The sequence below is a fragment of the Lagenorhynchus albirostris genome, chromosome 20 (genome assembly GCF_949774975.1).
Source record: "Lagenorhynchus albirostris chromosome 20, mLagAlb1.1, whole genome shotgun sequence".
NCBI classification, from domain to species: domain Eukaryota; kingdom Metazoa; phylum Chordata; class Mammalia; order Artiodactyla; family Delphinidae; genus Lagenorhynchus; species Lagenorhynchus albirostris.
Window position 1 is genome coordinate 14,274,799 of NC_083114.1, and position 14,978 is coordinate 14,289,776.

Genomic DNA, 14,978 nt, shown 5'->3' on the forward strand with positions numbered 1-14,978 from the left:
ATCAACTTTACCCCTTGTACCCCCCGAGCCCCGCCAGCATTTCCTGACTGTGTAAGGCACAGACGCCAACAGGCCTCCTCCTTCCTCCAGAATTCCTTCTCCTCTACGGTGGAGATCATACCCCATTTAGCCTTGAGTGGCCACCAACTAGCACAGTGCCCCGCACACAGAAAGTGCTTGAAAACTTTCCCTGAGTGAAAAGACGTAAAATTCTTCTTGTCACCTAAGATCCCCAAGTCATTCCTGGCCCCCTCTTCCTCCTCTCTCCCCCTCCTCTGCCACACTGAGTCCCCAAGCTCTTCAAAGTGTCCTTGCTCATCTCTTGCAAGGATTCTTCCCTCTGCGCCACCCTCTCCTCTGCTGTGGTAGAGACCCACAGCATCCCACTCCCCACTGGATTCCAAGTGCCGCTCTCTCCTGCCTCCGCTCCACTCACCAGAGCCAGATGAACCTTCCCAGAACGCCACCCTACACCTGAGGCTTGTCAAAGACTCAATGCTGCAAAATGTGATTACTGGGGGACTCAAGTAGGTTCTTCACTCATTTATTTATTCATTCAACAAATGCCCACCAGACCCTGTAGATACAACGGGAAACAAGCATTCAATAGCCCCTGTGCTCATGTGGCTTATAATCTAGTGGGAAAGAAAGACGTTAAAAAACAAAAGCGGAAGCCACATAGCACAGGGAGATCAGCTTGGTGCTTTGTGACCACCTAGAGGGGTGGGATAGGGAGGGTGGGAGGGAGACGTGAGAGGGAGGAGATATGGGGATTTACGTATATGTATAGCTGATTCACTTTGTTATACAGCAGAAACTAACACACCATTGTAAAGCAATTATACTCCAATAAAGATGTTAAAAAACAAACAAAAAAACACAAAAGCCGAGTGAATATAAATATGAGACTACAAAGTGTGATGCGGGTTCAGCATATCCTCTCCTTAAACACCTGCAATGGCTCCTAGTGCCTCTCCCTACTTGTCCAATCTCCCCAACAGCCATCAGATCTCTGCCTTTCCAACATGCCAGGAATGTTCCAGCCTCTGAACTCTGGTTCTCGTCATCCCTGCTGCCTAAAATGCCTTCTCCCACATGGGGTCTTCTCTCCTGAAGACACAGCTGAAGCCTCTGGCCTGCAGGGTCAGCCCTCGTGTCAGAATCTGTGGCACCGCCGCAGCACCTGACGCGCGCCCTGTCTTGTTACCTGCCCGGTGATTCTGTAGGGTCTTTGAGGCACCTGCGTCACACTCCTCTGGACACCCCTAAAGCCCAGCACCACGTGATGCCCCGAACATGTGGGCACCTGCGCCTTGTAAGTCCTTTCCACTCTCTCATTTAGCTTCATTCCTCTCTCAAATACCTCCCTGAGGGAGGTACTATATTTTTCCATTATAAGAATGGAAACAAGCAAATAAGATTCCAAAGAGGGAGGAGACTAGCCCAGAACCACACAGAGCCAGAAAGTGGCAGAGCTGGGATTCCCCTGAAGGTCTTCGAACACCAAATTCTCGTCCTATCCACTGCTCTGATGATGTCCTCACTCTCCTGTTCCTTTCTCAAGCTTTGGATGCTTAACTGGAATCTCAAACAGATCCCTCTCTGGGCATCAAATGCACACCCTTAGCATAAGCTGGGAGAGTGTCTGAAGCTACCAGAAATCTCCTACGTCCGAAGGAGAGCTGCTTTCCCCCTGCTGCATGGCCACCCCAGCATGTTCTCACAGGCTTTCCTGCCCTTTCCCCAGGTGAAGGACTTAACCCTTGACCTTCCATCAGCAAACCAGTTAGCAATTTGTGCTGGAGGCTGCCTCTCCCAGTCTCTGAAATGTAATCTGATCCTGTGATAGAAGAACAAGGTCCTGCCAAAGATGTCCACCTCCTAATCCACAAAACCTGTGACTATGTCACCTTATGCGGCAAAAGGGACTTTGCAAATTGATTAAGTTAAGGATTTTTAGGTGGGGAGATTATCCTGGGAATGAATGATCAGGTGGACCCTATGTAATCACAAAGGTCCTTGTGAGAGGCAGGCAAGAGAAAAGGCTATGAGCCCGCAGAAGTAGAGGAAGAGGCGGAAGGGGACGGGGAGAGATTGAGTGCAAGACTGAAAGATGCTACACTGCTGGCTTTGAAGACAAAGGATGCGGCCAGGAGCCAAGGAATGCAGGGGGCCTCTAGAAGCTGGAAAAGGCAAGGAAACAGGGTCTCTCCCCTAGAGCTTCCAGAAGGAATGCAGCCCTGTTGACCCTTGAGACTTGTAAGAGAATAAATCTGTGTTGTTTTAAGCCACTAAATGTGTGGTAATTTGTTTCCAGCAGCATTAGGAGACCAGTATGGATGCCAAGCTTTAGGGAGAGACAATGGTTATTTATTGATGGTTTCACAAGTACCAGGCACTGTTCTAAGCACTTTCCGTGGATTAACTCACTGGAATCCCACAGTCTAGAAGGTGTTATCATTATCCCTCTGAGGCACAGAGAGTGGAAAATGCCAGCTGCCCAGAGCTGTGGGCATCGCAGGCAGGCAGCACCCCCTCCAAGGAATGAGACCGGAGCTTGGAGCAGGGCTCGCAGCCCTGGAGGTGGGAGTGGAGGTCGAGGTCAGACCTGCTGCTTCCCCAGACTGACAAATGGGAACTCGCCCTCCACGTTGGGGGCCAGCACTCCCCTCCTGTGCCCCATTCCCTTCCCGTTCCCTGCCAGCTGGGGATTTGCCTGAGGGCCTGGCAAACACCCTCTCAAGGAAGTCACTTAAGCACAACGTGAGCTTAAATGTAGAGCTGGCTGGACCAGGACCAGGGTGAAGACGCGGTGACTCACAGCCCCACCAAGCCTTCACCCGCCCTGGCAGGAGCACAGACCCTTGTGTCAGGCCCCGTGACGGCCCACTGCAGCAGGACCCGCTCCTCGTGAGACTCCAACCTCAGAGTCCAATCTTGAAAGAACCCCCCAGAAGGCAGTAAGTAGTCACCCCCAAGAGTCCCCACTCTGGGCCACATTCGCCCTGACATTTTGGCTGGCATGGGGGTGGAGGTGATGGGAAAGGATGTGAAATTAAATTCTGTGCATTTTACCAACAGGTGGCCTGCTGTCAGTTACCACCCAAAACCTCGTCCATCTTCACTTTCCTCAGACCCCACCTGTCCCTGGCTTGGAATATCTGGAAATTCACAATTGTTTCTTCAATCCTCCTGGAGCTATTATCATCCCATAAAACACCAGGGCTCGACATCCATTCACTCATTCCCCACCATGTGCCCGGCACTGGGAAGACAAGTGAAGGAGACAGTCTCTGCCCCCAAAGAGCCCTCCAGAGGTGCCCACACACCCAGAATCTCCAGGGAGGGGTTTTCTGGAGTTCAGGGCCCCCAGAGCCCGTGCCACGCTGCTTGCCAGTCCTGCAGCACAAGGAAGCTGCCATCTGAGTGACACTGTCCTCACTTCCTCCCCAAGTGGAGCTTACGAAATGCGGCAGCCACGGGGGGCTCATTCATGCCCAGTATTTACATAATCTGCTGGGCTGAAAGTGTCAGCCTGAGGCCCCAAATCCAAGAGGTCAAGTCACTCTGGTAGGGACAGTATCTGCAAGTAAGGCTTAGCTGGCTCTGGCCTGGCCTGGTCTTCTACAGTCGGGGCTAAATAAAGTCTCCAAAGGTTTGGTTCCAGGCCAAGTCAAGACTCTCTCCAGGAGCCTTGACCTCCTCCAGGACAACAACGTGGGCTGAACAAGCAGGGCCACTTGCAATTCAGAGCCTTAGGCCAAGCAGCTCCACAGACAGTAGAATTCAGTCCATGGGCCACACCAGTTTGCGAGGAGCACCCCGTGGATGGGGGGGGGTCTGGTCAGAGCAGATGCCACTGGGTCTAGGCGCTATGTCCATGCCAAGTATCAGCCTCAGCTTCAGGACAGCTGGCCCCTCCCTGAGTTGAGTCGATGCAGGGACTCAACTCCAGCCATTCTCTCCTCTCCCCAGCCCTAGGCACCAGGGAGGTCTCTTTCAGCTAATTCCTCAGCAGAATAGAGAGTGGGGGGGGGGTAGTGGGGTGGGCACTGCTGGGGGACCCTCCTAAAGGGCAGATCTCCATATTCTGGGCTCCCTGCTGTCTGAAGCTGCAGGCAGGTCCCATGGGGTCCAGCAGTGTTTTCAGAGTTCAGCTATTCACATCCCACACCTTTGCAGTTCTGTCATACGTACCACCGGCACTATTATTTACTTAATACTGTTCTTCACAACAACTGGCTTCTTAAAAGCACAGCCTTATCCCAAGCATTATATTTGAAATCACAGGAAAGACGTGCAAGTCACTTTTCTATTTTTATTTTTGGTTGCATCACGCGGCATGTGGGATCTTAGCTCCCTGACCAGGGATGGAACCCGTGCCCCCTGCAGCGGAAGCGCGGAGTCTTAACCACTGGACCACCAGTGAAGTCCCTATTTTTTTCTAAGATACATTAAAATTTACGCCTAACTATTAAAGTGCAAAATATATATCCAGGTGCCACCTAAAATCATCCCTCAAATCATCTCATATGTGGCCCACACTTCGGGAAAAAAACCTAAGTGGGGGACACAGGCATGGCCATCACTGCACATGGAGGGAGCGGAGACCTGGACAAGTGAAAAAGAAACACAGGTTGTTCAGATAATCCATTAAAAATCGGCACAGAATTAACCTGAAGGGTTAATCTGCATTACAAAAGGATTTCAAAATTCCTGACAAATGAGTTCTTTATATAGCAAGGCCCCTATCAGCCCTAGGTACCTTTAAATAGAATCCTATGAAAGATGTGGGGGACGTACACAACGTTTTACAGAGGGGAGGTGATGCTGCTATCAGTATTCACGTTATTATCAGTTTATAGACCATTAACTCCTCAAAGGGGCGTGTGGGCTGAAACACACAGCAAGCTCCAGCTCCAGCTCTGGAGAAAAGCGCTGCCATCTTCGCATCTGTCCCCCAGGAAGACGAAGCATCTCGGAAATCACACTGAAAACAGGATTGATTTATAGGACTGGCCTTTGGACATGTGCTCAGGAACACGACTGCTGTGTAAGGTAAGTACTCCTGAAGTAATAGCAAAGAGAGAACTGCCTTGGATTTCTACCAGCCACCAAGAAGAGTCTACCATGCAGGAGTATGCCCAGTCCACAGCCCAGGACAGGAGCACACCCTCCAGAAATGAGCCCTGACCTCTCACATGTACATGTGCACATGCCCACGCACACGTGCACACACACGCGCCCAGTCCAGCCCTGACTCAACGAGAAGTGGTCCCTCCTCCTCTGAATTTAGTACCCTTTTATCAGAACCCTTCTCATGGCCCTGCCTACTTTCTCATTATGTTCCTATTATCTGGGAACTTGCCCCCTTACCCTGAACTGTGAACTCTTTGAGAAAGGACCAAGCCTTGTTCACCTGTCTCCTCCCCCAGGCAGCCTGCTTTGAATAGAACACAACCTGACAGTGTTTGTTGAATGAATCAATGAGCTTTCTGTTCGTCTTCTCCCTCTATAGATGGCCAAGCCTGGTAGAGGAGAAGGGCATCCTAGACGTGTTCAGGCTGGGACAGGGGGCTTGGAATCCCCCAACACTCAGGAAAGGGGCCCTCCCCCCAGTGCTGGAGACAGGTCCGGGAACACTGAGGCGGCGAGGCAGAGAGGAAGACTCCATCTTGGCGCTCACAGGGCTCTGGGGAGGAACAGCATTTTTAGGTGTGATGTACACCCAAGCCCCTTTGGTATCCGTGTGCTTCCTCCTTAGAAAACCTCTGAGATGGAATAAGGCCAGGGACATGGTACGCCCTGTGTGGGCCCCATGGAGCCTCACTCATTCCACCAATCCACTGGACACCAGCCACACACCAAGCACCGTGCAGCGTTCACAATGAAAACAAGAGGGCCCTGCCCTGGAGGAGAGAGGCACACGTCTAGAGTTCCAAACAGAATGAAACAGGGGCTAGCCCGGTATAAGCCAGACTAGAGGTCCAGAGTAAGGGAGGACCCATAAGGCAGCATATGAGTGGAACCCCATCTGTGCTGGGGAGGGTGTCTCAGAGAAGGGCCGTGAGGAACCCACAGAGATCCCACCCTACACACTACTACTACTAAGCTCCCAGCAGGTGCTCTTGCCTCATAAACAGACTTTTCCCCATCCTGTTCCTGGGATGGCTGGGCAGACCCTAAGGGCAAGGCCCTGGGGGCCCAGTGAGAGATGTGACTTACCCCAGTGTGCAGAGCTAGCACCAGATGAGAAAACCAGGGCTGGGGCGCCAGCCACTGCCAGCCTCCCGTTACGGCTCCTCTCTGCCCCACACCCAGGCCTACAGCGACTGCTCCGCCCCTTCCACACATCAGCCATCTACCCGTGGGTCTGCAGTCTATTTTTACCTCCATTAGCTCCTCCTCTGATCCACACTGTAGCACGGGTGGAGCAGGGCAGTGATCCCCATCTTACAGGAGGGACAAAGAGGCCCAGAGAGGCTCAGCGACAGCCTCCTGCCCAGAGCAATGCTCCGTGCACCATGCCCTCTGGGGTGCAGTGCTGCCAGGGCAGACAGGCTCGGGCCCCACAAGATGGGCGCTCTCTGTTAGGCAGCCTGGCTTGCAGTCTGTGAACTCCCTGCCATACGTTCTCACTGGCCCTCCCTTCAAGCCACAGAACAGAGAGGAGGTGAGCAAAACACTGAGGTTAGAGGTGAAAGAAAGGAAGGACGGTGTGGTGCGCATGCCTTAGGCAGCACTGGTGCACTTTCAAGTGGAATCCCGGCCCCTGGGGCGGGGTGGGGGGGCGTGAAGAGAAGGGGATTGAGGCAACCACTCCCCTCCTGCTCTACCTTCGAGGCAACTTCTCTGATTAAACAGAGGCATTGCTGCCGAGACAGCCCCAGAGTCGGTGGGCTGGGGTCCAGCAGATGCTTCCTGCCTATGCCCACCTTGGGTAAAGTGCCTAGCCACCTGGCTCCTGCCTCCAAGCCAGCTGTTACCGCCCCTCTTCGGCTGATCCAATTCTTTCCCTTCAAGGAAGTTCAGGGACCTCTGGCTCTCGATCTCTCCAAATGCTCTCATGCCCTAGCCCAGATTCACCAGATTCCACTTGCTTGGAAGAGAGTGGCTCCCTTGGCCTGAACTTCACAAGTGCACTTATCCCACTGCTGCCATGGAAACAAGGAATTACGGCCTCCTAGTTTCACGTCGACCAGCTCCTCTGGGGCAGCAGGCTGACACCACTGGCGTGCCCACCAGGGGACTCATGTCACTGCCAGAGAAAGCCCTCTGCACAACTGGCCTGGGGAAAGCCAGCAGCCACTCCCCCTGAGGACAACTGGTCCAGGGGGAGGCGGCGGGCACTGCGCCTCTCCCCCAGGAACAGCTGTGCCCAGAGCACAGCCCCTTGCATCCCTTGGCAGGCAGGCGCCAGCCCCTCTCAGGCTGAGGTGCTTCCACTCGGCCACAAGGTTTGTGCACAAATCAGCCATTTCTGCCGCACAGACTTCGGCAGTCAGAGCTGCGAGCCCTGCCCCCTCCCCCGACAAGCATCCAGGGCGTGTCACATTCCCACCTTCACAGCCACCAAGAATGGGGACCCTGAGCCGGGGCTGGTCGGGGTTCCCAGCTCGCACTCCTCCAGGAGAAACACATCTTCATCCTCCAGGACCTTGTCCAAAAAGCCTATCGCCTCCTCTTCCTCTTCCATGGCAGCGGGAGCCGCGGAGGGCAAACAGGAAGCAGGGTCCCAGCAGCAGCGGCAGCGGCAGCCGTGGCCGCCGGCGCCCAGGAGCGAGGCCGGCAGGCGGGGACGGGAAGAGCGTGCAGGGCAGGCCTAAACCAGCACGCGGGCCTCCCCGGAGTCCGTCCTGGCGCCCGGCCACCGGCTGCCGATGAAAGGCTCCATTATGAGCCTTCTCCCGCCCGCCGGCTCCGGGTCCTCCCGGAGAAAGGGGAAGCGGGGCGTCCGTGCGGCCCCGGCCGCCTCTCGCGGGGAGCTCCGCCGCCGCTGCCGCCGCCGCGATTCCAGGGCTGTCACCGGAGCCCGCGCGCCCCTGCCGGCCGCCGCGGCCCTTCCTGCCGTGCGCGCCGGCTCTCCAGGCAGGCGGGGCCCCGCTCCCTGCCGCCGCTCCCAGCCCGGCCGGGCGCCCCGCCGCCGCCGCCGCCGCCGCCGCCGCCGCCGCCGGCCCCACAGATCCCGCCCTCCTGGACGCGGAGGTTCGCGTTCGCTCTCAAGACACAGGAAATGCACGACTCGACGGGTGAGGTGGAGCCGTTCCCTCTCTGCGGTCGCCGGGCCAGCCGGCTGGCGGAGGCTTCGGGAGCGCGGAGGAGGGGCGACGAGGCCGCAGCCGGGCCGGGCGCAGGGGGAGGTCCGCTTCCCAGAGACAGGCTTTATTTACAGCCCCTCACCGGCCCCGCGGGCAGGCGGGGGCGGAGCGGACGAGCAGCTGCCCGCACAGCCTCGCGGGCCCCCGGGCCAAACTCGGTGTCACCTTGGGATGCCTACAAGCCCCTTCTCATTTCCGCCTCAGGCTCCGACACCTTTGAGGAAGGGAGGCCAAGCCCTGGTGAGAAACCATAGTTTCTTTCCATCGCCACCGTGGCTGAGGGAACAAGGCTTTGTGCAAAGGAGGCCTGACCTGCCTCGCCACGAAGGCACAAGTGCCAGCCAGGGGCTGCAGCCGGGCCGCCTCGGGCAGCCGGAGGTGCCACACCTCCTACTCACAGATGCTGCCGATTAGCAACACCACACCTCCTCAGAGCTCTTTTCCCTCAAGAGGGGCCTGGGCCCAGTAGAACCAGCCCCACAGGGGAGGGTACACTTAACCCAGGACCAGGAGCACGCCAGCCCTGCCCACCCCCAGCCTGCTTCCCCTGGCTTCTTCCATGGTTACAGAAGCTAAACTCTGGTCCCCTAGCCCCATCCAGAGATGTAATCCATCTACTCTCATGGGGGTGGAGTTTAAGGGCAGCAGCTGGGAAAAGCTCTTTCACAACACCTAGGGCAAAGGTTGCCAACTCCAGCACCCAAGAGGGTGCAGGTAAGATTAGTTAGTGAAATGAGCCAGGTAGGGACCAGGTGAACTGAAGAAACTGTCACTCAGCTCCAGCTGCTGGCTGCCAGGGGCAGTGCAGGCTCAAGGTTGCCCCATCTTGGATCAAGAGAAGCTGGAATCCGGATTGTTAGGTGATAGCTCTCAATTTAAAAATGATGGCAGACAAATTATATTTAAAAAACAAAACATGATGCAGTCTCAATGAAACACATCTGTGCACTGAATCAGGCCCACAGACAAGGTTGCTGCCTTCTTGCAGTTGGTTGTGTTTCTTTGAGGGAAGGTTGGGAGGTGTGTGTGTGGGGGGGGGGGTTGTTCCTTGAATATCACCTCTGTCCCATTTTATCACTGGACCTGGCATCTTGGAATCAAATTCAGCTTCACACACGACCAGCCCACTACTTATCTTTATAAACCTGTATAATACGTGCCACCAGCCGGACAGGTCAAGTGAAAACTCCGGATTCTGAGTAATGAGCCCTGAAGCTCCAGCCCCACTCACGCCAATCCCCTCAATCTCCCACCAGCCCCCAAACCATGTCTCTAGTCAGGGATTTCCTCAAAATCTTCCTGATGCTTCTAGCTCACAAGTGTCTCTCCCAGTACACAGTTGCCAGACCAGCCAGTGTGGTTCTTAATGATACAGTGTCTGAGTTGTCCATTAATGCCTCGTGTGTCTACCACCGGCCTCCTTATGCACACGGCACATCCCCTGTCAGGTGGCAACTGTATGGCCACAGGGGGAAGAGTCCAGCTCTTTGGAGCTCGTTTGGAAATGCATTCCAAAGGGGGGGTTAACGGCGCGCCATCCTAGGCCCACCTGGGGTCATCACCTCTCCTTCCCACTGGGCATCTCAGCTGAGAACAGGGCCCTTGACTGATCCTCCAAGCTGGGTGGAGGGTTGAGGAAGAGCGAGGAGGGAAAAAGGAGAGGAATGGACATGGTTCCTTATCCCAACTCCCCAAAAAAGTCTGTGGAGGTTCTGAGCTCTGGGTGGGGCTCCTGCCATTCTGTTAGAGCTGTCCTCACCAGTAAAAGGTTTCTCCCTGTCACCATAGCTGAAATGCAGACCGAGGGATTTGGCGTAGGCTCTCTGGGGCCTCAGGGCTGACGGGGCTCCCCAGAGGCACAGCCCACCCCACACCCGCCCTCTCCCTCATCCCTGGTTCTTCCCTGTCCCCGCCTGGGCTGGGTTATAAATAGCTGGCGTAGATCTGAAGGGCCCTCTCAGCCACAATTCCTCATTTGGTTTGGGCGGGTGAGGCTGTTCCCAGCGCTTGGGAAAAACCAGGCCTGGCATTCCCCAGGGCACAAGCATGCCAGCCCGGGGCTCTGTGCCAGTCTGTCTCCCATCCTGCAGGCTCCGAGTGCACGGCGTGGGCTGCCCGCTCCGGTAGGACAAGCAGGTGTAATGGGAGAAAGGCCTAACAGCCCAAGGAACCACCCCCCCCGGCACAGTGTCCCTTCCCCCACCCAAAGGAACATGAGGGGCCCTCAGGAGTCTCCGAGAGTACCCCTGTCTCCACTCCCCATGCCCCTACCTAGCACGGCAGTGTCGACACCCACTTCTTCCAAACTCTGAAAGCTCTCAGAAGCTGCTCCCTGAACATCCAAGGCATCTCCACTCCACCCCACCCGGGTTGGCTGGAAATTCCAGTGAGTAATTTGAATGCCCTTCCATCTCCACTGGGCACACAGACTCCACTCAGTTCTGCCCCTGGAGGGAAGTGACTCACAAGTCCCAATGGTGCTTCCTCCCTTTCCCCTACCGATGCCCTGGACACGAGCTTCCTCCCTGCGTCCTCTACAACTCTGCCTGCTTTGGCCTGGCTCCGGACCCTCCTCTCCAGAGAAGCAGCTGCTCCAAAGGCCTCTAAACGGCCTTATTCCAAAGTCAGAGGCCACCTTCTCTGCTCCTCAGCCTCTGCAGTCTGGCTGCTCTTAAATCCCTCAGCTTCTGTGGCCGTGCTGATGCTGCCTCTGATCGCTCTGCTTCCGGCTGGCCCTTCTTCTTCCTGCCTCCTGTAAGTGTGGAGTCACCCATTCGGACCAGGCCGCAGCCCTCTGCTCTCTATCCTTGGAGAACTCATCCCTTCTCACTGCTAGGCCAACGGCAGCCCGTCACCATCTGCGGCTCCAACATCTTGCTCTGCTGCAGTGTGACATCTGTGCTGTCAGCTGGTTCTCCTCACTTGGAAGTCCCATGAGCAGCCCCTCAGCTCCACATCTCCAGACCAAACGACCCTTCCCCCTCCCTAAACCAGCTTCCCCTTCTGGCTTCTCCACTTCTGTTGGCGGGGCCGCCATCTTGTGACTCTTCCTCCCCTCAGGCCCCACATCCCTTTCACCAAGTCCCCTTGGTTCTTCCTTCTCTTCCTTTTCCAAAGCCGCCACCCCAACCAAGGTTTGTAGACTCTCACACCTACATAACCGCAATAATATTCCACTTTGACTCCTGATCTTGCCTGTCCATCTATCTGTTCATTCAACCCAGAGAAGGCCTGGCATTACAAATACACAGACCTGGGAGACACAGGCCTTGCCATTAGGATGCTCTCAACCCACAGCGGGTGAAGGACATATAAACAAATGAGGCAGTGTTCTCACTGGTCAACACAGTGGGAACACAGGACAAAGGCACTAACCCTGCCTGAGAGGTAAAGCTCCACAGAGGCGTGGCTTCTGAGCAGCATCTTAAAAAGGGGAAGCATTTCCAGGCAAAGGGAGCACAATGTTTTGTAAGGAACCCCAGGAAGCACAGCTGGAGGACAGAAAAGGGGCAGGTGATGAACCTGGAGAAGTGGGCGGGAACCACTCCCCCATGAACAAGGGGCACGGACTGAGATTTCAGACACCCACCAAATCCACGCTTTCAAGCCACCAACAGTTTACTCTCCCCAAACCCAACAGCCTTCTCTCACACTCATTCTCCATCCCCTCATTCCCTTACCCACTCAATCAACAAGTATCTATTCATTGCCCACCATGCACCAGGTGCTGTGCTGGCATCCAGGACACAGCCACAAGTGGGACGCTTTGTCTCTACCTCCGTGCGGGCTGATGGTCTTGGGGACAGACTGACCACCGTGAGCCAAGGCAGGGCCAGGGGAAGGGCACGATCTCAGAACTCTGGGGCTAAGGTACAACTCTTCCAGAAAGAATAACATGGAAAAAGCTATTGTGATTTCATGTGTTCTCACCCTCTGACTCAGCACCTCCACGTTAAGGAATTTTTCTGCAAAAACATTTCTACAAGGACTCAAAGATCTTTGTACAAAGATGTTCACTGCAATGATGGTTACGCCAGTGAAACACTGGAAACAGCCCAAATGTCTAACAGAAGAGGACTGGCTAAGGGAATTATGGTACAACCATTAAAAGAAACACTGCATACAGTCATGAAGGAGAATGAGTTGGTCTTTAATTACTGATATGCAAGATGTCCAAGACTTATTAAATAACCAGAGAAAATTGCATAACAGTATTAATAGTATGATCCCACTTTTTAAAAAAGTGTATATATATAATATATACACAGAGAAAAATGTACTTTTTACATATATGTGTATATATATATATATGTACTATCTCACATGGAAAAAGAAGATGTCTCTTAACAGACATTCTCTCTGTAGGATGAGACTTAAGGAGACTTTCACTTTCCATATTATATGTTTCTGTAAAGTTAGAATTTTCAGTGATGTAATCAGGAAAAATAAAGAAATTAAAAAAAGAAGTGTGGTAAGTGCTATAATTGGGCAAGTAGAGAGTCACAGAAGGTTCTCCAGAGGAGGTGACATTAAAACTCCTACCTGGGGCTTCCCTGGTGGCGCAGTGGTTGAGAGTCCGCCTGCCAATGCAGGGGTCACGGGTTCATGCCCCGGTCCGGGAGGATCCCACATGCCGCAGAGCGGCTGGGCCCGTGAGCCATGGCCGCTGAGCCTGCGCGTCCGGAGCCTGTGCTCCGCAACGGGAGAGGCCACAACAGTGAGAGGCCCGCGTACCGCAAAAAACGAAACAAAACAAAAAAAACTTCTACCTGAAAATGAACAGGGATTAGCCGTGCCAGGGGGACTCAGGGCCAGACAGGATAGCATGAGGCATAATGAAATGAGTTCAGTCTGGGTGGCAAGTCTTCATCCATTCAACCAATACTTACTAGGCATCTCTTATGTGCCAGGCGCAGTTCTAGGCACTACAGTTTGCAGTGAGCAAACATTTTGGTACAAAAGTGACAAAGCTCCGTGGCAGAGCTCCCAGTCTAGCTGGGGGGTTGTAACGAGCCTGCAGAGGTAGGCAGAGGTCGAGTGGTCAGGTCAGGCACGGCCTTGACAGCATTGCTACGGGCAGGCATTGAAGAATTTCACAGGGAGTGACCAGACAGTGTTTCAGTGCATCCCTCCTGCTGACATCAGATTATTGTTTCTAAAACACTGCTCACTCTGTACCCAGCAGGAAGCCACCAAGTCAGCCCTAACAAGGGCAGTGGGGCCCTTGCTGATGACTCAACTGATCAAACCGTTGACAACAACTTCTGCTGTTTGCTGTCCCATGAAAGGGCCAGGTGCATTCTCACCTCCAGGCCTTGACCTGGCTTGGAGCCCCCTCTCCCTCCTCTCTGCCTATCCCTGGCCCTTCCAACTTCCTTGGTAGGAGCTCAAGTCCCACCTCCAGACTTTCTGGAGCTCAGCAGACCCTGGGCCAATGAGAACTGACCCCAGGGGCCAGTGCCAAGGGCACTGTGTCACTCGGTCCTCCCAGCAGCCCTTCCAGATAGGAGGTATTTATCCTTATTTACAGCTGAGGGGACCAAGACTCTACAGGTCATCCAAAATCACAGAACCAGAAAGACATAAGGCAAGGGCACTGAGGTTCCTGTTTTGGAGAGGTGGCAGAGAACAGCGGTGGTGAGCACCCACCACTGACCAGCTCTGGGACCTCAGGTGGGTTATGTCACCTCTTTGCACCTTAGTTTTCACATCTGTAAAATGGGGCAGTAACGGTGCCTACTTCCCAAGGTGTGGTGAGGACTAAATGAGTTAGTATTTATAAAGTGCTACAACAGTGCCTGGCATTCAGTAAGTGCTATGGAAGCGTTTCTCTTCTTTCTCTTCTTCTTTCTGCCACATAGGCAGGAGGTGGGCTGTGTGGCTTTTCAGACAGAAGCAACCAGCCCGTAACCCTGTGGGAGGAAGGTCCACAAGGGCATCATCAGAGCATCATCGTGGGAAGAAAGTGCTAGCACCCACTAGCGGAGGAACTAGGTGAGGAGGATGGAAAAGAGAGTCCGTGGGTAAGAGCCAGTCTGCTGCTGGGATGCTCCCTGCCCTTCTGCACCCTGGCAGAACCCAGAGCCCAGGGGGACATCCAGCCTCTGCCCCCTGGCGGCTCACCTGTGTGGCCAAACGTCTCACACTGAAGGCGTTCTCAGGGGCAATTTCACACCTCTTGGTGCGATTAGGCGGGTCGGTTGGCCTCCCTGCCCCACCCCCAAAGACTCCCGAACCTCAAGGACAGAGAATGGGTCTGGCTCACTCTCCTATCCACTGTCCCTGGGACCTGCAGGAGATGAGCAAACCTTCACCGAATACATGTTGCTTTGGAAGTCGCCTTACTGGCTGATGTGAAACACACAGCACAGTAGCAGGGAGAGGGAGATCCCAGGCAGGCTGTGAGCACTACGGGATGCTCCAGGTCGGCTGCGTGTGGTCAGTCAGGGAAGCCCAGATCCCAGCCATGCGTGAAAGGGGGGCGATGAGCCAGAAATGCCAGGGAGCACCAGCCATGGAGGGGCTGAGGACCACAACCAGGGCACTGTCTCCCTACTTCCTACTCACATCCCCCTCAACTCACACAAGCCAAGGAACCCGCTGAGCCATAGCTCCTTCATCTACAAAATGGGGGGCTCTCCCAGTGGTTGCAGGGATAGG

General features: G+C 54.6%; 1 protein-coding gene across 3 annotated transcripts in view; it reads right to left on the reverse strand.

The window, feature by feature from the left end:
• Positions 1-14,978, reverse strand: part of ABR (ABR activator of RhoGEF and GTPase) — a 178,345-nt gene that overhangs the window by 72,733 nt on the left and 90,634 nt on the right. Inside the window, exon 1 of one of the 3 annotated variants that reach the window (XM_060134495.1) lies at positions 7,562-8,002. The exons of the other annotated variants lie outside the window; for them this stretch is intronic. Coding sequence (XP_059990478.1) covers positions 7,562-7,696 — 135 coding nt within the window. The 5' untranslated portion in view covers positions 7,697-8,002. Of the gene's footprint in view, positions 1-7,561; positions 8,003-14,978 lie in introns of those variants that run through there. 3 annotated transcript variants of the gene reach the window in all.